Source organism: Schistocerca nitens, chromosome 12 (assembly GCF_023898315.1).
Source record: "Schistocerca nitens isolate TAMUIC-IGC-003100 chromosome 12, iqSchNite1.1, whole genome shotgun sequence".
Classification (NCBI taxonomy): Eukaryota; Metazoa; Arthropoda; class Insecta; order Orthoptera; family Acrididae; genus Schistocerca; species Schistocerca nitens.
The window spans coordinates 2,008,070-2,031,943 of NC_064625.1; the positions used below are offsets into that span (position 1 = coordinate 2,008,070).

A 23,874-nucleotide genomic window follows, 5' to 3' on the forward strand; every position below is an offset into this window, starting at 1 on the left:
GAGCTGTAATAATCACATAAAATGAAGTACAGGTAAGGCAGATATGAGACTCAGACTCACTGAAGGAATCGTCAGGAAGTGGTTTAAAAATACTCGTTCGACCAATAATTGGATACTGCTGGTCAGTCCGGCACGGGAATACCGACAGGGAAAATACAGAAGATGCAAAGAAAAGTGATACGTTTTATTACAGGTTCGCTTAATGTGCAGAAAAGCATCAAAGAGAAGACGGACGACCTCCGGTGGCAGGTAACGCGAGAGAGGCATTCTCCGTCACTGTGTCGTTTATTGTCGGAACATTCCGAGAGTGTAAGCTCCTAGAACAGTTGACAAATATATTGCTTCCTCTGACATGTAACTCGTGAAAAGACGAGGAAGATAAAATCAGATTTGAGCCCGCACGGAGACTTACCGGCAGTCGTTCTTCTCGCGATGCGTACGCGACTGAAACGGGGAACTGACTGCGGTGCAGAAAGTTCTACCTGCGAGGTCACTAGACGAGTACAGATGTAGGTGCAGGAGCAGGTACGAAGGGAAAACGACAACTCGGCTGCAAACCCGAGGGACGTGCCATTTTGATTCTCACACATTTCCCGAGGCCACCTCTTAAATTTTTACTGTTACATTTAGGGTATATTTAACTAAGATGTACGGGGACACGAGAATTAAACACTATAATTCCCCGAGGTTCATCCTTACACGTGTAAGGAAAACGTTGTGCAATATGTATCCGAAGTACATTCGAACAAATTGTTCACTTGGTAACATTTTTATTGCATCGATATAATACATTTACATCAGTAAAAAACATGAAATTTTCCTGAAAAGTAAGATTAACAAGGGGTTAGGAGATATAAAGGTTGTCATTTATGTATGTCATAATTTGCTCGAGTCTCATTCCTTATATAGCAGGTGCACACGTCAGGACACACGGTGTGTGTGACGCGTGACGTGCAGCTGCGCTGCCCCACGTCTCCCGGCGACGGCTAAGCCGCGGTCGACGTGGGGCTGCCGGGCTGCTCCGCCGCGGCTCCCGGCTCGGGCTCGGAGGCCGCGGAGGCGGAGGCGGAGGCGGACGCAGTCGGGAGCCCCGGCGCGGCGCGGGCCGGCAGCGGCTGCGGCTGCGGCAGCCCCTTCGGCGGACGACTGCTGCAGTCCGCCTCGGGTTCGGCCGAGGACCTCCTGACGAGTCTGCCTATCACGACTACCTGCGGGGGTTAGAAAATAAAATGCGGGTTATTCTCCGTGTTCTATCACACTGCATCGTCTTCAGAAATAAGTAGTTGTACCAGCCAACATGCCTATTCGAAACTTCCTATCGGAGTACTTCATAGATCTGAAAACAATTCAGTCACCAAAATGTCATTTACATAAAAGAGTAGCTGAGATGGAACAATAAATGAGAATTATTTTAAATATCCGTACAGTTGCTGACCCTCTCGAGAGGTATATCCAAGCTATATTAGAGACGATAAGCTTAAGAGACAAAAATAAGTCACCTCCTTAATGCAGGACACTGGTGGCTTAGCAGCTCTGCAGACGGTATAAAACAGGAAGGCAGGAAGGAAGGCAGGCAGGCAGGGACGATAAGTTTTAACATCCCGTCAATGTTGAAGTCATTAGGGACGGCGTGGAACCGGTACTCGGCAATCGCGTGACACCCCACCGAAGACGTGAGTTGTGGCAGTGAAATGGCGTGTACCGGTCAGTAGTACCGAATCGCTACAGTGAGGTGGGTCTGTGCGAAGACGTGACAGAAGCGGAGAGAGGAAGTATCTCGTTTGGACGCCACCGTCACCACACTGTCGACAGAGGCGGCCGACGAGTCGGCGTATCGACGCAGACTGTCTGCCGTGTCTACGAGATCGTAAAAATTGTCGTCTCGGTCACGTAATATTTCGTTAAATTTCAGTACCAACTTTAGGTTTGCAGTCACTGTCAGATCTAAAAATTTAGGTCGTGTAGGCCCGTAGACAGTAGGTGCAGTCAGTGGGTGTACTTACTACGTGCCTACATTATGCCGCTTAATTTTTAAATACGACACTGTCTGCAAACTCAAAATCTGCAATAAAATTTAATAAAATACAATGGGACTGCGACACTGACCTCTACAATCTAATCCAATCAGGGGGAACAAACACCTCATTTCGTGAACAGCTTACCATTCGGGGCCCTCCGGTGCGACACGAGAATGGCAGTGACGGGAACCGGAGACGAGTGGCCTGCACTCTCGACTACGGGAAATGCCGCCGGCAGTCGCCTCGGGCTCGTCGCAGTCACTTTACGAGAGAACGTCGCAAAAGGAGCTGCTCCAGAGCTTCACGACTCGAGAAACTGGACAGTGGGCGAGTAGTCCGATTTGACGAGTCAGTTTTGCATCTCGTTCGAACGACGTAAAGCGTCGAATGCCCCGGCGGCCCTGTGAGTCGTTTAGCTCGTACGGAGGGTGTAACACACTGGAAACATTTTTCGTACTGTGACTCTGTCCCCACTCGTTCGGGTTAGTGTCCACTAGAACCGAAACGCGTATCTCGACATTCCCGGTGACCGCGTGTCGCCCTTTCTTCTGCACATTCCTGACGGACACTCCCACCTTCCGGGGCAGCGACAGCGGCGCTCACAGGGCCTTTCGCGTACGTTCCTCGTATCACGATATACGGGCATCCGGATGCACTCCGGCGGCTACTCTAAATAGCGGAATAACGTGTACAGTAAGATGTCTGCGGCCGTACGGAACATAGACGTCCTCACAACTCGGTAGCGCTCGTTATCCGATTGTTAACGAATGGCGTTTAGCCGGAGACGGGTGTACACTTACACACATTTTGTGTGTCGGGCTTACGTCAGAATAGATAAATCAGAAATAGCCGTAGAAAGCAGAAGGTCACATTAAAAACCGTACTACAGGAATAAAATGAAATTCAGAATGAGGAAACGTCACCTAATTAAATGTCGTACATTTGAGGACTCTCCTTAAATTGAGACGACTTACGTTTACTGATGACACTACCCTACTGATAAAGGGAACTGTAAAATGGAAAGTGCAGACTCGGCCAGAAGAATAACGTAGCAGGCACACTCCTGTTCTACAGCTAACGATGTGACCCCGAATCTCGTAACTACTGTCATTACGAAATGCCGAACAAAACATTGACGGACTGTTCGAAAACTCTAGCGTTTGCCGAGGATACGGATATGTCGATAAAGGACCCGAACGTGTCCGTACCTCGTAGGAAAGGGTAAATAGTGGAGCAGGCCTACATCTGGCTCACGGCTAACAATTTACAAAAAAGTCGTGTTACACAATTCCAAACAAATAAAACTGACTTACAGGTTGCAGAGAATGCAAAATCTAGAATGCAATACTAGGGACAGACACATCTGCCAGCTGCCAAACAGTACGTACTGTACTTTTACTCGGACCAGCCGACAGCAGCTGAGTGGGTGGGAACCCTCCCTCCACACTTCCTGTAACCGCCCTCCCTCGGTCTCTGCGTGCCCCGTCCTCTGCCAGCCCGTGTCTGCCCCCCCCCCTCCCTCCTCTCCTTTTAGTGCAGCCATCTGCCACTCGGCATCTCCTCTGTGTGGTGAACGGAAGTCTGCCACTCGGTACCTCCTCACACTGGGTGAGGCTCGACGTGTGGAGCAGTAAGAATAGATCGTCCAAAGTTAACGAGGAACACCCGTCCACCGTTGGAACTGAGGATTCTCGTACTTCAATTCTGACACAGTTATTCTGATAGGCTACTTTGTGGTTAAGGTGAAATTAGATGAACTGTCCAATTCAGAATTATATACTAAAGGCAAAAATAATTTCCATGTAACTTTATAACCCTACCTAGAATGTAAGTATATGTTCTGATGCAAAAGTCTATAATAAATTGCCAGTGGACATCGGGCACAAAATACAGTATTCCCAGATATACAAACAAAGCAAACCGGTACCTCACTGAACTATCCTATAACTTTTCAGAAATCTGGACTCTGCATTGTAAATTCTGGTTAACATCAATATCCATCTTAAACAGGTTTTACAGTATTACAGGCAACTGACAGAAGTCTCCAGATTATGACTGCAGTGGCCACTTCTGCCCTTTAACGTATAACTCGACTCGTTAACTTTCCTCGAAGCTCTTCTCAATTATTCAGTTCTCGGAACATTGTGTGTGAATGACTTAACTAAGTCTTTTTACTGTGTGAAACTTCAAAGCTTGTACTATCAAATGAAAGTTAAAGTACTGCAAAGTAGCTGACCCTGTAGATTTGTTGTTTTTATCTTATCTGGCAGTCTACATTCACTCTATATTCATACATTGGAAAGTTCTGATGGAATGTAAGTAACTGTAAAAGTAAAGGAGGCCACTCTCCGATTAGCAGAAGCACTCCGTCATAAAGAGGAACACACAAAAGACAAAGAAAACTTGCTAGCTTCTGGAAAATATATAAAAATATATTTCAGCGAATTGACACCTCTCTTGTTTTGTGAGTGGTCTCCTTTACTCCTATGTACATTAACGCTCTTAGGAGTAGTATGTCATAGCAAATTCAGGTGGGAGGGACACTCCCTAATGTCATAAGAGAGCATTTTATGGGGTAATTCGTCAAGCCTAAGTACAGTTTTCCTGGTCCAAAGGTGTGTAGTATGAATTATTTGTGGCGTGAACCGAGAACCGACCTGCAAAGGTCTGTTCGAGGGATTGGGTGTAGCAACTACTACTTCCCAATATATTTATTTCTTAATGAAATTTGTCATTAAAAGCCATTAGCTCTATCCGTGGAAGCTGCCCTAGAAGTAAGAATAATCTTCACAAACATTTAAAGTATCTTTCTTTGACCCAGAAAGGTGTTCATTACTGTCACAGAACTTGGCAGTTAAAACTTGGTTTCAGAGGACCCTAAAGGATTTATTGGTGGTGAATTCATTCTACTCCTCTGACAAGTTTCTTACTAGAACTGACTGATACACGTATTATTGATTACAACAAATAATGTGTCATGTAAAATATGGCATTTATTAATTAATTAATTTATTGCTTTCTTTGCATAGAGTTCAAGAAACATGACGACTTTTGCAGATGTCAGTATGTTTTACATTGTTCTCAGAATTTCTTTTAAAATACAAACAAAATAGGTAGTTGATGTAAATTAACAAAACTGCAATACAAGCACACGAAAGAGAATGTAAAGCTACAAAAGTACGTATACAATAAAAATGTCTAATTGGCAATAAAAAATGTGAGCTCACATGTTTTCATTTGAAAATTCAGAAAGTGAGTATAACTATTTCTTTGTCAAGAATGATTTAAGTTTCCTTTTCAAGATATTTCCATCGTGCACATACAAGTCTTTTTGGCAATTTGTTAAACCAGACTTGACTACTGGTGTATGGGCTGTGGTCTGTTATTTTTAAATTAGTTCTTGTAGTTACTTTTATGTCTAATATCGTGGTCATCTATGTAATTGCATTTTCTAGAAACTTTTTGATGATGCACAAAAATAAAATTACCTTGTATTTATATAAGGAATACATACTGAAAGGTATTTAACATTGCACAAAAACCTCTCTACAAGAATTGTGGTGACCTAAACTGTGCATTATTCTAATTGCCTTCTTCTGCAGCAACATTTATCAGCTGAGGTGTGTATCCGCAGCACAGCCCCATAATTCAATACCGTAATTTAGTAAAGGATATGTTGTTCCACAGTAGGCAGTTTTGGTAGTACAGTTTGTAACTATTTTTGCTATGCGACTGAGTAGATATAATCCACTGCTAATCTTGCCACATAGATAGTTTATACGATTTGACCGTCACAAGTTTTCATCGAAGTAGAGGCCTAAGAATTTACAACTGTTACTGTCCGTTGCTTCAGTTCCGTGTACATTACTTACTGAGGTACGGTTAGAGTGAACAGTCTTACATGATGATAATTGTGATTTGTTAACATTTACATTCAGATCTTGTTTGTGAGAATATCCAATCACATTTATTACTCCATCTGTTGCAGAAGATGTAAGTTCACAGGTATTCTTTCCAGAAAACAACAGAGCTGACAGTTTTGTGGCTGGATGACAGCAGAGACACAGAGGGGCCACGAATTCACTGTCTCACTAGCAGACTGGGAGATTACAATCTGATAGCTTAGCTCTGTGCACTGCTTCCAGTTTGACAGGAAATTGACAGCAATAGTATTGCTGGATCTTTTAACCTATATGCCTGAAGTTTCTTTATTAATAGGTCATGTTTAACCAAATCAAATGTTTTAGCAAGATCAACGAATGTGCCTGTTGCGAAACTTCCTTCATCTATTACACTATATACACTGTATAAAAATTCTGAGATTGCTGTGACAGTGCTGTGGTTTTTCCTGGAACTGTGTTGTGTTTCTGTAAGTAGATTATTATTATTATTATTATTATTTCTTTACTTTCTCAGACGTTAAGTCTGGTTGAGAATGGAAAGTGACGCGGACCTTGATCAAGCGTCACTTCCTATTAACTGTACGGTATGTGTTATATTGCATTTAGGAACTTTCGGGTAATTGAACATGTATCAATAATTACGGATTTCTGTAGTTGGATATATATGTTTGGATGTAGCTGTATTGCATTGATGTACTGGTGGATATTGTGTGGTATGACTCCTGTAGTTGATAGTATAATTGGTATGATGTCAACTTTATCCTGATGCCACATGTCTTTGACTTCCTCAGCCAGTTGGATGTATTTTTCAATTTTTTCTCCTGTTTTCTTTTGTATATTTGTTGTATTGGGTATGGATATTTCGATTAGTTGTGTTAATTTCTTCTTTTTATTGGTGAGTATGATGTCAGGTTTGTTATGTGGCGTTGTTTTATCTGTTATAATGGTTCTGTTCCAGTATAATTTGTATTCATCATTCTCCAGTACATTTTGTGGTGCATACTTGTATGTAGGAACGTGTTGTTTTAAAAATTTATGTTGTAAGGCAAGCTGTTGATGTATTATTTTTGCGACATTGTCATGTCTTCTGGGGTATTCTGTATTTGCTAGTATTGTACATCCACTTGTGATGTGATCTGCTGTTTCTATTTGTTGTTTACAAAGTCTGCATTTATCTGTTGTGCTATTGGGATCTTTAATAATATGCTTGCTGTAATACCTGGTGTTTATTGTTTGATCCTGTATTGCAATCATGAATCCTTCCATCTCACTGTATATATTGCCTTTTCTTAGCCATGTGTCGGATGCATCTTGATCGATGTGTGGCTGTGTTAGATGATACGGGTGCTTGCCATGAAGTGTTTTCTTTTTCCAATTTACTTTCTTCGTATCTGTTGATGTTATGTGATCTAAAGGGTTGTAGAAGTGGTTATGAAATTGCAGTGGTGTAGCCAATGTATTTATATGAGTGATTGCCTTGTGTATTTTGCTAGTTTCTGCTCGTTCTAGAAAGAATTTTCTTAAATTGTCTACCTGTCCGTAATGTAGGTTTTTTATGTCGATAAATCCCCTTCCTCCTTCCTTTCTGCTTAATGTGAATCTTTCTGTTGCTGAATGTATGTGATGTATTCTATATTTGTGGCATTGTGATCGTGTAAGTGTATTGAGTGCTCCTAGGTCTGTGTTACTCCATTTCACTACTCCAAATGAGTAGGTCAATATTGGTATGCATAAGTATTTATAGCTTTTGTCTTGTTTCTTGCTGTCAATTCTGTTTTCAGTATTTTTGTTAGTCTTTGTCTATATTTTTCTTTTAGTTCTTCTTTAATATTTGTATTATCTATTCCTATTTTTTGTCTGTATCCTAGATATTTATAGGCATCCGTTTTTTCCATCGCTTCTATGCAGTCGCTGTGGTTATCAAGTATGTAATCTTCTTGTTTAGTGTGTTTTCCCTTGACTATGCTATTTTTCTTACATTTGTCTGTTCCAAAAGCCATACTTATATCATTGCTGAATACTTCTGTTATCTTTAGTAATTGGTTGAGTTGTTGATTTGTTGCTGCCAGTAGTTTTAGATCATCCATGTATAGCAAATGTGTGATTTTGTGTGGGTATGTTCCAGTAATATTGTATCCATAATTTGTATTATTTAGCATGTTGGATAGTGGGTTCAGAGCAAGGCAGAACCAGAAAGGACTTAATGAGTCTCCTTGGTATATTCCACGCTTAATCTGTATTGGCTGTGATGTGATATTATTTGAATTTGTTTGGATATTAAGTGTGGTTTTCCAGTTTTTCATTACTATGTTTAGGAACTGTATCAATTTAGGATCTACTTTGTATATTTCCAATATTTGTAGTAATCATGAGTGGGGTACACTATCAAAAGCTTTTTGGTAATCAATGTATGCGTAGTGTAGCGACCTTTGTTTAGTTTTAGTTTGATATGTCACCTCTGCATCTATTATCAGTTGCTCTTTACATCATCGTGCTCCTTTGCAACAGCCTTTTTGTTCTTCATTTATAATTTTGTTCTGTGTTGTATGTGTCATTAATTTCTGTTTAATGATTGAAGTTAATATTTTGTATATTGTTGGTAGGCATGTTATGGGGCGATATTTAGCTGGGTTCGCTGTGTCTGCTTGATCTTTAGGTTTCAGATAAGTTATTCCATGTGTAAGTGTATCAGGGAATGTGTATGGGTCTGCAATGTAACTGTTAAATAATTTAGTTGGATGTGAATGTGTTGAGGTGAACTTCTTTAACCAGAAATTTGCTATTTTATCATTTCCAGGGGCTTTCCAATTGTGAGTAGAATTAATTGCTTGGGTGACTTCATGTTGCAAAATTATCACTTTAGGCATTTGTGGTATCATCTTGTATGTGTCTGTTTCTGCTTGTATCCACCGTGCATGCCTGTTATGTTGTACCGGGTTTGACCATATGTTGCTCCAGAAGTGTTCCATGTCTGTTATGTTTGGTGGATTGTTTATTTTAATGTGTGTGTTATCTATTGTCTGGTAAAATTTCTTTTGGTTTGTGTTGAATGTTTGGTTTTGTTTCCTTCTATTTTCACTTTTTTTGTATCTTCGGAGTCGTTTGGCTAATGCTTGTAATTTCTGCTTCTTTTCGTCTAATTGCTCTGTCGCTTCTTGTTGTGAGATTTTACCTAACCTTTTTCGTTTTTTTTTCCGAGATTTCATTTCTTATAAATTGTGTTAGCTGTCCGATGTCTTTTCTCAGTTTTTCTATTTTGATCTGTAGCCTGTGTTGCCATGCTGGTTTTGTGGGTTTCTTCTGTGTGTTGGTTGGTTCTGATTATTATTATTATTATTATTATTATTATTACTATTATTTTTGTGAAATAGTCACTAAGTTGTGAAAGCAAAACATATTCAAAGATTTTGCTAAATATGGGGATTAATGAAATTGGACTAATACACCAGTTAATGAGATAGGTAATAGGTTTAACTAATTCTTTGAGACACTTCTTAACCAAAGCACTAGATATCTCATCCCAACCAGCTGAGTGCTCGGTCTTTAATGAGTCGGATCATTCAACTTAATTTATATTCACTGACAGTTCTGAATTCCAAGTTTATACTTTGGGGTGAACAAATGTTTAGCTGACTGTTTTGGTCAACAGATTCAACTGGGATACCACATGGATATTTATTAAAAATGTCACAAATTGCCCTCGGTTCTTCTATTAATTGTCCGCTTCCGGTAGCAGAGTGGTCAGCGCGACGGAACGTCGTACGTAACGGTCCGGGTTCGATTCCCAGCTGGGTCAGAGATTTTCTCCGCTCAGGGACTGGCTGTCGTGTTGTCCTTATCGTCAGCATTTCATCCCCGTCGACACGCGAGTCGCCGAAGTTGCGCGTCAACTCGAAAGACTTGCACCAGGCAAACGGTCTACCCGATGGCAGGCCCTAGCCACATGGCATTTACATTTTATTTCTGTTACTTTTCCCTCGTGCAGTATGCTTAACTGGACTCGCATTCGGGAGGACGACGGTTCAATCCCGCGTCCGGCCATCCTGATTTAGGTTTTCCGTGATTTCCCTAAATCGCTCCAGGCAAATGCTGGGATGGTTCCTTTCAAAGGGCACGGCCGACTTCCTTCCCTAATCCGATGAGACCGATGGCCTCGATGTCTGGTCTCCTTCCCCAAGACAACCAACCAACCAACCAGTATGCTTACTTCTGTGTTCTCCCTCGTGCAATATGCTCGTTTCTTTTGTATTCGCGTTGGATGGTGCTTTCCAGTATTGATTAATGAGCTTTCGAGATACTATACTTTCATCTCTATTTCTTCATTGCAGAAATATGATCAGTTCTGCATGGTTCGCAGGAGAACTTCTGTAAAGTTTGGAAGGTAGGAGACGAGATACTTGCAGAAGTAAAGCTGTGGGTACCGGGCGTGAGTCGTGCTTCGGTAGCTCAGTTGGTAGAGCACTTGCCCGCGAAAGGCAAAGGTCCCGAGTTCGAGTCTCGGTCGGGCACACAGTTTCAATCCGCCAGGAAGTTTCATATCAGCGCACACTCCGCTGCAGAGTGAAAATCTCATTCATGATCAGTGTAAATAAGTGTTGTAAACTTAATTTCTGTGTGACGATGTGTCACGACAATAGCACAGTCACCTTCGGCACTTGGATGTAGTATAAATTCACTTCTTTTGTGACAAGTGTGGTAGCACAGCCCTCTCCCCCACTAATCTCTTAAATAAAAATATGTTTACCATTTCTGAGTGTTTCTCTACCATGAAAACCATTTTAGTTGGAATATTTGAAATTAACATTAGCTTTTCTCTTGTCTTGTAAATATGTATGTAGTATTCAATTTTCGTGTTATTTAATCTTCAGGTTGAAACTTCGTGGCAGATTAAACTGTGTGCCAGACCGAGACTCGAACTCGGGACCTTCGCCTTTCGCGGGCAGGTGCTCTGCTAACTGACCTACCCGAACACGACTCGTGTCCCATCCTCACAGCCTTATTTCCGCCAGTACCTCGTCTCCCACCTTCCAGTCGGTGGAGGACTTGCCCGCGAAAGGCGAATGTCCCGAGTTCGAGTCTCGGTCCGGCACACAGTTTTATATGCCAGGAAGTTTCGTATCGGTGCACACTCCACTGCCCCCCCCCCCCCCCCCATCCCCCTGGGTGATCGCCAGTCCTCGGCGGGTTTCTTGCTTGGCTGCCACGGGGACCTAGCGTTTTCAGCCCTTCTGTGCTGCATATCTATCCTCTTGCTATTCTTTTTCCCCTCCCTTGGAGAACATCTCCAAGATGTTATTGGGAATTTTCTGCATTGTTTGCCGCTGACGTAAGAACAGTCTCACCTTTGTTTTTCATTCCTTTTTGCTTTCTTCGTTTCCCTTATCTCGTTCCTCCGCTACGGCGTTCGAGTTTTTCTTCTTCCTCCCTGTGTGCTCCTGAAGGCCGGCCCGTGCGTCTGACGCGTGACAGGTGACTGGGTAACGTGTATTTCCCAGCCCCGGGTCGACAGGTAGGATTCGCACGCACCCCCTGGTACAGGCCGGGCCCAGGGAGGGTATTGCCTGAGCTGCAACCTTCCGAAATTGCCAATTGGCCCCTCTGTTATATGTTTAGGAGGTGTGAACAATCACCTAAGGTTGGTGCGCCCCCTTGTAAAGGAATACTGCAGTTGGGAGGAGCCTGCCACCGGAGATGCTGGCAATTGTGGGGGATTTTCTCGCGATGAGTCAATCGTCTTCCCCCTCGATGTCTACGAAATGAAAACATAATGAGGCTGATGATTCGAAGAGCAGTCCCGCGGCACCGACGTTCCTCGTGTACTGAAGACACTCAGTCATTCGCCACGGTAAATCTGCTTATTATTCAGAAACGTGTTGATGCAATTGCTGGCCCTGTGAAATCTTGCTCTCATTTACGGAATGGCACGTTGCTTTTGGAGACTGCTTCTGATTTTCAAGTGCAGCAACTGCTTGCTGCCTCGCTCCCAGTTCGTCTGGATGCCCGTAGAACTTTGAATTCTTCCCGCGGTGTCATTTACACCAGGCTGCTCGACGGTCTAATCTAGGCCAAAATCCAGTCTTACCTCGCTGATCAGGGTGTCACTGCTGTCCATTGTGTAATGAGAAAGGTAGATTCCTCCTTAGTGCCCACCCGCACTCTTTTCCTCACCTCTGGTAGAGTGGTGCTGCCATCCAAGATCAAAGCAGGCTATGAAACTATCATAGTCCGGACGTATATTCCGAACCCGATGTGCTGGTACCAGTGTCATCATGTCATCGTTTCAACCACACTAGAATTTCTTGTCGACGCCCAGCCAAATGTGTAACCTGTGGTAGGGATGCACCCGAGGCCGATTGTCCGCCTCCTTCTAAACGTTGTATCAACTGCAATGGCGGCCGTGCCGCCTCCTCTCGGGATTGTCCCGTGTATCTCGATGAGATTTGGAAAAAGGAAAAAGTGCCTTACTCAGTAGCTCGCAAGTTACCGGCTAGTCGCAAACCCTGTGTTCTCCCGTCTGGCACCTACAGTTCTGTTCCTGTTACCCTCGCTCTGTGAAGGACGTGGCCACGCAGGCGTGCGACCTCCAGTTCAGCTCTGAGGCTGAGAAATCGCCCGGTGTCGAGGTAGCATCGCCATCCCCCTATCCTGGTGTGCAACAAACCGCCAAACTCTCCCCTCGAGGGGCGAATCCACCAGCTAGATAACCAGTAGGCAGGAAAGGACACAAGGAGTACTCCCGTGTAGACTTCCTCCGTCCCTCCAGCCAAACAACCCTCGAGTCTTCAAGTAACCGGAAAGGCTCGAAGAAGTCCACCAGAGGCAAATGGTCTTCTCCTTCGCCAACTCGAAGATCCTGTTTGACGGTGTCGCCACGTGGTACCTCAGCCCAGCCGGCCTCTGCCTCGCCGGTGCACACCACCAACCGTTTTTCAGTTTGGATTCCACGGACCGACTGCACAAGAAAGCCGATGCTTCTGTGTACCCCATGTAGCAGGATCCTCCTGATTCTGTCCCCTTTAGTAGCGACTCTCCACTGGCTGTCTCTCGGCGGGCGCCGAGTTGACACCCCTGCATCTCTTCCTCCTCATGACTGTCCTCCAATGGAACGTTCGCGGCCTTCGGCCCCACAAAGAGGATTTACAGCTGATTTTAGCATCACAGCATCCCCTTGTACTCTGCCTTCAGGAAACGAAATTGCTCCCTCACGACCGCTTTGAGCTTTTCACATTACTTACCGATTCGTTTTGACCTTCCCCCTGAGATTGGCATTCCATCTCGTAGGGGCGTCATGCTGCTCACACAGGACGCCATTCACAGTCAACCCATCTCCCCGACAACCCATCTTCAAGCTGTCGCAGTTCGCCTTTTCCCTCGCCGCCTGACTTTTTACCTCTGTACCATTTATGTACCTCCATCATTTGATGTCACCAGGGCAGACTTCCTTCAGCTTATTGGGCAGCTACCTCTCCCATTTTTGCTACTCGGTGCCTTTAATGCGCATCATCCCCTTTGGGGTTCTCCCAGGACCTTCTTAACCAACTTAACCTCTTCTACCTTAACACTGGAGCACCCACTTTCCTTTCCGACTCCTCGCACACCTGTTCCCATTTGGACCTATCCTTTGCACTGACCAGCTTGCCCACCGTCTTGAGAGGTCCATTCTGTCTGACACTTACTCGAGTGACCACTTCCCGTGTGCTCTCAGTTTGCTGACTCCTACCCCATCCTCGTGCACTCCCAAATGGCAGCTTACTAAGGCTGACGCAGCTTTACTCCTTCCCGGAGACCTTCGAAGAACGAGATTTCCCCAGTTGTGATGTCCAGATTTTCTAAGTGGTGCTGCCCCCACCACTTTGTACACACTGCCCGCCACTTAATGACGGAATAGCCATTTTTTAACCTTTTACATTGCCGTTTGGGTTTGCCGTCTGAGTCATCTTACTTTTTATCTGACAAAGCAATATGGCGAAGGTTATTTAATTTGTAGTTTTGGACCTCCCTTTCTGTATGGTGTCTTTTTTAGCCCTTTTTCTACGTGCCTGTTTTTAGCTGTCTTCTATTACGTCAATTGGGACTGACGCACAGTCGTTTTTTAACTCCTCTCTATCTTCGTGTTCTCTAGTTTCGACTTGGACGCGTATGACCCCAGTTGTTTTTGCGCCCTAAAGCCAAAAAAAACAAAAAACAAACAAACACTCCGCTGCAGAGTGAAAATTTCAATCTTTAGGTTCTCTGCATTAAGGATCTATGAAATAAAAACTAAATTCAATGTAAAGTAATCTGTTTTCACTTTATCTGTCACAAGACACACATTTAGTGCGTGTCTGGAGGTGACAAGTGTGAGAATTACTCCCCTGCTTGATGGAGCAGCTAATGGAACATTCGCAGACGGTTCGAGGCAAATCTATTACAATTCAGCATCGACAAGACGCTGTATGTACAGCTGAGTACTTCTCACAGAATTCCATAACTTACTTCTACAATCTAAAAATCCGAGAAGTAGATAACATTAAGTTTTGGGAATTATAAACGGATCACAATAAGAGCCTGGTAAGTCCAGCTCCAACCACAATGAAACATTACAGAAGTTGGGGATTAAAAGAGAAAAAGAAACCTACTTCACCCTGCTAATAGCTTATGGTATCATTTTTGGGGGAAGCTTGTTTAGAGACAACACACACAAATGGGTTACATATCTTTTGATATTATTTTTTGAATCGAGGTAGTCATTAATGTCCGTTTATATTGAATCAGGAAATACAACATGATTACAGCAGAGGAATTGATACAAGATTAGGTTTCACAGTACTATAGATACACGGATACATATATGTTCAGTAACTTGACATAGAATATTATTGTCTTCAGCTCATATTTCACGAAATAACGTTTTCACAGCGGTTCTCGAAAGTCGAGAACAATGATGTATGTCGCTTGCCTAAAACACGATAATGAATATTTCTAACAATGGATTCCACATGACTTTTGGTACAGCTATGCCCCAGTTGTATTGGTATTTGATATTTGGTAAACAGGTGTTCCTCTTCTGATACAAACACAGTAAGAGTGCAAAGCAATTACTCAGCATGCAAACAAAGAAGATAAGCAAAATTCACTGAGAAAGCATGCATTTGTCTACTGTACAACCGTTTACTTATTTTCAGTAATCTTGAGAATTTCGTTTTACAGATACAGTGTCTGCCTCGCTGCCTTCCCAGCACAGACTGTAAGTAATGACGTCAGCCGTGTTTTTCTCAGCTGGCTGCTGCACTTCTTGTGTTCTGGAAATATTGTAAACAAAAATACATCTGTATGGGGTGTGAAATGCAGTTTGTGACTGGACCGAGAATTTGTTGGGAGGGAGGATGCAGCGGGTCATCCTCTGTGCCGAGTCACCGACAGAAGCAGAAACAACACGAGGGGTGCCCCACAGAAGGCTGTCAGGATCCCTTTCGCTCGTCTTCTGTTAGGTTGGTGCGTCAGTTTGTAACGTTTTTATTTCGCACGTTTGTATTCCGGTTGCTATAGTTTTATTTATCAGGTGTCATTGTTTTATTTGTAGTTCATTGTTGCTATTTTAGTTTTCATATTGTCATTTTGTCAAATGGAGATAGTGAGTGAAGCTGTGGACACTAGAAATGGAGCGCCAAGTAGAGAAATTGGAACATTTCTGACACAGTCCTGTGTTTGATTTCAATAAAGGGGTGACAGCAGCAGAGAGAGCCAGAAACATGTACTCCTCGTATAGGGATAATGCCATTGGACAGAGTGTTACAAGAAAATAGCTTTCTCATTTTGAGGAGGACCGTTTTTGACACTAGTGATGGTTCACATTCCGGGACACCTTTTGGGGGTTTGACGAAGATCATTTAAATGCATTAATCCACGCCGATCCACGTCAGTGTACTCGAGAATTGGCAGATGTGACGAACTGTGATGGTTCCACCATTGTGCATCACTTGTCAGCAATGACGAAGGTTCAAAAATCGGGTGTACGGGTACCGCATACTCTACGTCAAAAATCACAAAAATCCGTGGGTAGCCGTAAGTGCATCTATGCCTGCTCGTCAGCTGTCGGCTCGTGAACGACACCGACCAGTCCTGTCCTGTCCTGTATCGTTACTGGTGAGAAAGGAATGGTCGAGCCCAAACAAACCGGCAACAGAGGCCTGCGTGCTTCCGCAAAAGATAACGTTACACAAAACAGCGACGGTGTGGTGGGGGTACGACAAACTGCTTCCCGGAGGTGCTGCTACCACTGCTGACATTTATTGTCAGCAACTGAGACGTCCTGCAGGCAGAATCCGAGAAAGACAACCGGGGGGTCTGCGTGAAGTGATAACGGCCCCCCACATTCTGTTACACTGAGGAAAAATTGTGCACAGGAGTCGGGTTAGGAAGTCATTCCGCAACCAGCTTACTCGCCCCCAGATGTTCACCTTTTCCACCCTCTATCGAACAGCATTCGAGGAACTTGAAGGCAGACTGTTCTAAACAGTGAACAAGAACATATTATTGATGACTAAAGTCTTTGTTATGTGACAAACTTTTCATATTTTTGGACCGAAGTCATGTAATAATGTTTGAATGATATTTCTGCCATTTTACTTTACAAACTTCTTTTACTTTATATTACTATCACGATTTCGGCCTTAAGCCATTATCGAGTACAACAATTTTGGGTGTAATTAGACTTTGTTAAGTGATGTCATTGTCAAGATATCTGGAACTGGGTGTCCCAATGTGTAGATAAGTACAAAATCGCTAGTGACACGAATGGCACACACATTGAAAACATGTTTTCTACTCACTAAACAATTAAGCCAGGGAATGCACATCAATACAGCAGTTACATTTGCAGTGAGCATGGTCTGAAAATATACAATATATACTATAGTTTTATGGCTGGAAAATGTGTTTGCCACCTATCTGCTGTACATTTCAGTGATTTTGAATTTATCTACACACTGGAACACCCAATTGAAGAGATCTTGACCATGACTTCACTTAGCAAAGTGTAAGTATACCCAACACTGTTGTACTCGATAATGTCTTAAGGCCGAAATCGTGTTAATAACATAAAATAAAGAAGTTTGTATAATCAAATGGTGGAAATAATCATTCAATAATCTCGGTTATGTATATCTGTTACGTTCACTAAACTTAAAGAAAAATTCTACAAGCTTATGCACTGACCCAATACATTAATAACCTGGCAGACAATATTTAAAATCAGACCTACGGCAGATAACGTAGTATACCTGAAAAAAGTCGCACAAATGTGCAGTAAGATCTCGATAAAATTTCAGAGTGGTGCAAAGGTTGGTTAGCAACTTGCTGTGAGTGTTCAAAAATGTGACATTGTGCTCTTCACAAAATGAAAAAAATATAGTTTGTTATGACTACAATATTAGTGAGTTACAACTGGAATCGGTATAACATTACAGGTCGGGATTGATCTATGAGGTCTTGAATATCTTATTTGTATCTGTCAGTCGGTATGGAGAAATAGAGATTTGGGGGATTTCTTTATATAGTTTTGCGCGATTAAGTCCCGATGCAAAGCTGTCATTTAGTTACGTGCGATCTGTTATGTGTTACTTTCCGATAATAAATATTTTTTCTGATTACCGTTAAAATATAGTGATGATAAATGTTTGAGATCATTTGGAATAACATTTTAATAACTATGTATATGACGTGATGTCATTCGTTTACTCTTCGAAAAAAGGAAAGAAAAGGAGTGTTAATTGTGCGTTTATGGACAGTCAGTGTCGGGATCAGTGGTTACGATTCCAGAAATAATTGATTGAACGAAGTTCAGTCGCACACAGTCGTGCAGGGCGAATTATGACCTTGAAATTGGTCGTAGATGTGCGCCGGTCAATTTCGTGACAGGCCAGTAAGCGTCGCGGGTGTGTCGCAGTATGGAGACTGCTTTCGCGCCGCCGATGGTTTGCTTTAAACTCGCGAAAATACAATTTACGCGAATTATTAATTATCGCGAAAGGGTAGAATATTTGATGAGCCATTCTGGAGGATGTAAGTTTGGATAGAAAGATCATTTTCAATATCCAATATAAATCCTGTTGATCGAAGTAGCCTAGCAGAAACCGTGTGCTATTTTTCATGCACACGTTTACACTCTGCATCGAGGTGTGGATGGTTTGTGGGCGCGAAATAAATATTTGAAAGCATTCGATTAAATAAAAAGGAAAGATATAAAGAAGTTTATTCGTATATTTTATTTCACAAACAGTGATACTTTCTTATCGTGGTGTAGAACCTGGTGTATTATTAATATTGCGACAGGATCGCAAGTGCGTTACAAGTCGAGTTTTGGGCCCGATTAAGAGTAGCTGTTTCTTAAAGTCTCAAAGGTTAAGTGAAGAATAATATCACACGTAAATAACGCAGCATGGAAACGCACTACCTTTATACTGTATTAAGCTAGCTATTCCGGAATCAGGTCATAACGTGGCCGTGTAGTTGTGTGTTGTCGGCACAGACATAAACATCCCTCGTGCTCTGATGTCGACGACATTCACGTGTACATATACAAACGGTATACGTGGCGCCTTAACATACAACAACACAACCGACGTCACGGCATATCCGCCCGCATCTCGTGGTCGTGCGGTAGCGTTCTCGCTTCCCACGCCCGGGTTCCCGGGTTCGATTCCCGGCGGGGTCAGGGATTTTCTCTGCCTCGTGATGGCTGGGTGTTGTGTGCTGTCCTTAGGTTAGTTAGGTTTAAGTAGTTCTAAGTTCTAGGGGACTTATGACCACAGCAGTTGAGTCCCATAGTGCTCAGAGCCATTTGAACGGCATATCCGTCACCTCACACAAATACGTGGGTGTAACAATTTTTACGGATAGGAAATGAAACGATCAGTCAGGCTGAGTCGTGTGCAAGGCAAGTGACGAGACTCTAGTTCACTGGTGGCACACCCTGTCCTGCAATCACTCCACGAAGAAGACTGCTTACAATACAGTAGTGCGACCTTACCTAGAATACTGCTCGAATGTGTGCGACCGGTACCAAGTAGATTTGGCTCACGGGTAAGTATCACCGAGATGCCGATAAACCGAACGGGCAGACGATTCGAGATAAGACACCGACTATCCCACAAAGGTTTCGAGAAACAGTGTCGAGTGATGAAGCTGGGCATGTACGTACGACTCCTACCGGGACTGCTAAGACGAGCCACGCTGATTGCAACTCTCACGCGGCCAGACTGGTCATTCTTCGACGAGAAGAAACTGTATGTAGTGTGCAATGCGCAGTGCAGTTGAGAGTGGGCTGCCGACACTGACCTTGCGGACGCAGCGTCGCAGGCGCTGCACGGGCGGCGTCGGCGGCTGCGGGGGCGGGGGCGGCGCCAGGGAGGCGGCGTCGGCGTCGGCCCTCTGCGGAGGCGGGCTGTAGGGGGGCGGAGCCGCGAAGTCGCGCGCCGTGACGCCGCCGGCCACGCCTCCGACCCGCACCGTCTGTCGTGGCCACTGCACTTCCTCCACCTGCACATCCGATTTGTGGCTGAAACTAGAACGCTCTGAAACAGCACCTCTGCAAGATAGTCGGGAGATAGTCCACGAGGGAAGGCCCATCTCCAGAAAGGAAGCCGATATTGTGGTAGAATGTACGAACGAGTTGACCGTGGCACTCGTGTTCAAAATTGGAGTCCAAACTGAGTCAACTGTATATTTCACATTCTCGGTCATAATATTTTTTTTATTTTATTCAAACAAATGAGTGTTATCAGTGTTACAGCCATTGTCATATCTATGAGAGGAAAATTAGTACGTCAAATACCGCCCTATAAAATAAACGTGGAAGACACACAAGCTAATTACCTTCTACGGTAATGAGCCATTATTCAGTTATCACTTGTACTGTCAATCACTACAGTTAATGGCTACATGTGCTCTTTGTCGCCGGCCGGGGTGGCCGAGCGGTTCTAGGCGCTACAGTCTGGAGCCACGTGACCGCTACGGTCGCAGGTTCGAATCCTGCCTCGGGCATGGATGTGTGTGATGTCCTTGGGTTAGTTAGGTTTAAGTAGTTCTAAGTTCTAGGGGACTGATGACCTTTTTTTGCTACTTTGTAAGATAACAGGCTCCCTTGTTTTTGTGTGTACGTAACAGGTCCCAGTTGGTGTTTTCCAGATTCAGACGTAGCTTCATTTTCCTCATTACAGATCTGACGAGTGCTGTAAATGAGAAATAAATTATCTCTTCAAATAAAGTAAAACAGCCCGAGACTGTGTATTCTGCAATATATTGAGATACTCGGGCGACCAGTCTCCCACAAAGGACGGGCGGATCTCATTTTTCCGTGTCCTAAACAGAATATTTTGACAATAGGTTATCAAATATTTCAGCCAATACGAAGTCTCAAACGAGCACCGCGTGCGATTTGCTCGCGGAGGGGAGTAAAACCCATCTGGCACACCGAAGGCAGTTACGCAGCTGTGAGTGAAGTTTGACGACACGTACAACCTCGACGGGAAAAAGTGCCGTCACGTGAGCGACAGTAAACGGGCCGGGGTTCTCGGCAGAGTAGAGTCGAGGAGGCGGCAGTGGATTGTGAGGCACGGAGCTGCCGCCCGCTCGACCGCCAGGCAGCAGTTTGGAGGCGAGCGAGTGTGGACAGCTGCTGAGTCGAGCTGCGTGCGGACAGTGGTGGTTGTCTCGGAGCAGCTGTGAGCTCAGGCTGTTCTCTCAGTTGATTTCATATACCAGGGTACCGAGTGAGAGATGCTGTAGCTTTTCTACCGTACAAGTTTGCTACACTCTCTATGTGAGGACACGTTATGAAGGTTTCAACCGTGAATGCAGTAACGACAACTTGGTGCAAACGTGGCAGACTAACCTGTGACAGGAGGACAGGACTGAAGGCTACACGGCAGCTAAAGTGGTCGACAAGTCTCTGGCCTTCATCACACTGCTGCAAAATAGGTACAGGACTTTCATAATTGCCAGAGTTTGATTGACTGAAGGCCATATCCGGTTTTATATAAAATAACCGCATTGCCTTGCACTGTGAAAGTACAGTGTCAGTTTTTCCTTACTGCAACGTACAGATTAAGCTCCTGTGATCTGCTCGTCTTTCGTTAAGGTATATCTCGACTCTTTCCTCATCTCTGAAGGTTCTCTTCTCGACGAGATCTACCGGACACGACGAGTGAGTGAACGAATGAGTTACAGTTAGTCAGTCTCGATTGTCGGTCTTCACTTGTACTGTCGAATCATTATTACAGTTATTTCCTCACTACAAAATTAGTCACGTGAATGTAATTCCATTTAACGCTTTCACTAATTATTGTTCCACCAAGTACTTATCACGAGACACTGTAAACCTGCAACCCGTGCTGTACAGCTACCGACAGTGCAAGTATTTTGAACCGAGTCGATGGAACCACAGGGCCACATTCAAAGTCACAGATCAGTTAATGGGGCTCTTCTTCGCCTTTTTTGTATTATAGGTAAGGTTCATTGTTATGTCACCTGTTTGCGTTTAAATGTAGTTTGATGTTTCTGAAGCTGTTTTCTGAAAAAACTGAAATTTATAATAAGTAACTTTGGAAAAATGCTTCTCTAAATGCCATTCAGTAGTGTGTTTGACACATACAATTACACTTGCCTGTTCACAGGGAAGATGATGCGGAAAAAAGAAAGGAGTTTAAATGGGGCGGGGCAAATGTACAAGGCAGGCAAGAAATTATGTCTTTAGAACAAGCCTGGAGCCTTAAATGTCTGTAGTCATTTGTTATAAAAAATTTAATAACCACTGACTGTCTAGTGGAAGTGTCAAATGATACATATGCTTGTAGTAACTCGACTCAGCACCTTTCATTCTCGTTAAGAATGCAATAAGTGTCTCGTCCTAGCACTGCAGCGCAAATGGCTCGAGCGACTGACTCTGGCGGAGTTTGTGGGACGATCGAGGTAGAGGCGAGGGGGAACATACGAGAGCATTATGCAGTGAACAAACATTTAAATCTGTTTTTTGTACGATTCTGTAAACGACGATAAAAGATAAGAATAATAGTGAAGTATTATCCATATCTCACTCATGATTTTTCTTTGTTCCAACGTTAGGTATTGCACAATTTTTTCTCTATTGAAGAAAGAACATAACAGTTCTACCGGCTGTGTTTGTGAGTCATCCATTTTTAAACTCTATTCAGTTTTTGAAGATAAATAATTTCCTCGGCCAACAGAACACTTCCTTACACAGTTTAAACTGTGTCTGCCGCACTGATGGCAGTGTTATTAGCACGACCCAGATTTTAATGACAAGTCATATATCTTTCCTCAACTTTAGGGTGAATCTTCCAATAATTTGCGCACAAATCCAGGTACTTTTGGTGTAGAAAAATGTGTTTTTACTGTCCATACATGACCATGAGGTCATATTTTGGCCAAATTTTGCCAAAAATGCATATATTGTCATATATTTAAGGACACAAGAATATAACACGAAAATGTTGCTCATGTGACAACGTGCCAAGTGATATTGTCTCAAATAAACACAACAATTACTACAAAGCTTCATTTGTCAGGACTGTAGTGGACAAGAAGCGTTAACACAGTAGTCAGTTTGCGCGGGGTCGACAGCACGCTCACGGTCGCTGCTTCCGATGTTATAACGCTCTTCAGTTGGAATACAAACTCAGTTCGGTTCAGTATGCCAAAAGCAAGTGGTCCAACAGCACAAAGTTGCGAGGTTTGGTTGGTGATTTTGGAGAGAAGTTTTTCAGCACTTATAAGGAAATATTATTTTGTAAACTACGTGAAGTTGAAGTTAGTGCAGAAAAGTGCTTTAATGTGCAACAACACTTAAAGACCACCAAACACAGCAGCTGTGTGAAGAGAAGTGCTGAAAATGACAGCAGACTAATGCTGTTCTTTGGGCAGACAGGTCTATCTTCAGTTGTTCAATCGTTCTTCGAGGATTCGGGTGAGATGACAGTGCCTCGCAATGTACCACTGGGGAAGCTGCCGAATCCACACTTCTGACAGTTCTCGGAGAGGTACACGACAAATCCAGTCGTAAATGAATCTACACTGAACGAGAACTACGTATCCGTGTGCAAAGAGGTGCTCGACGAAATACGAATTTGTGCTGCTTTTCACAAAAGGTCTAATATATCGAGGAAAATTATCATTTTTTGAAAATATAATTAGATAAATAAAAAATCTACCCCTTTTCCTAGACCTCTCCAGTCCTCTTACTTAACTCCTCTTTTTTCCCCTTCAACCCTTCCTGCCACCACGCGGTGAGCACATTTATTATATGAACTACAGGTTTGGATGTCCGCAGGTGTAACAAACCAATACGGGTGGGTATTATGTTGCAAATATTGTTTTTGGTGTTCTAAAAGTTGACAGGCCTGGAGAAATGTTCCTCCTAATGCACGAAGCGCTAGAGAGAGTAAATGACTCGACAGTGATGTTCAAATGTGTGTGAAATCTTATGGGACTCAACTGCTCAGGTTATCAGTCCCGAAGCTTACACACTACTTAACCTAAATTATCCTAAGGACAAACACACACACACCCATGCCCGAGGGAGGACTCGAACCTCCGCCGGAACCAGCCGCACAGTCCATGACTGCAGCGCCCTAGACACTCGACAGTGGTCATTTTGTGTGACAACTCTGTGAAGCCGCTGTGATCAGAGACAGAGACAGTGTCTCGGTAACTTTTAACACACAGCTAAATCAGCCAAGGGGCTCCAGACTCCGTATCCCAGTATGTCACTCGCGTTCCACACGCGTTACAAAATTACACAGTTGCAATTAAATTAGCCCGATGTGGGCAAATTAATTTCCTGTGGCACGAAAATCCCCCCCCCCCCCCTCCCCTCAGCCTGTTCTGACACGATGGGGCTCTTGCTCAATGCTGCAGAGTACTACTGCACCAAAATAAAGACTTTAGTGAGCTTGAGG

General features: G+C 43.5%; 1 protein-coding gene across 1 annotated transcript in view; it reads right to left on the bottom strand.

Annotated features, from left to right (window-relative positions):
* Positions 1–761: 761 nt before the first annotated feature.
* Positions 762–23,874, bottom strand: part of LOC126214847 (sterile alpha motif domain-containing protein 1-like) — a 91,297-nt gene continuing 68,184 nt past the window's right edge. Inside the window, exons 6-7 of the mRNA XM_049941483.1 lie at positions 19,238–19,438; positions 762–1,208 (exon numbers count right to left, since the gene is read on the bottom strand). Of these exons, the coding sequence (XP_049797440.1) occupies positions 987–1,208; positions 19,238–19,438 (423 nt within the window). The 3' untranslated portion in view covers positions 762–986. The remainder of the gene's footprint in view (positions 1,209–19,237; positions 19,439–23,874) is intronic.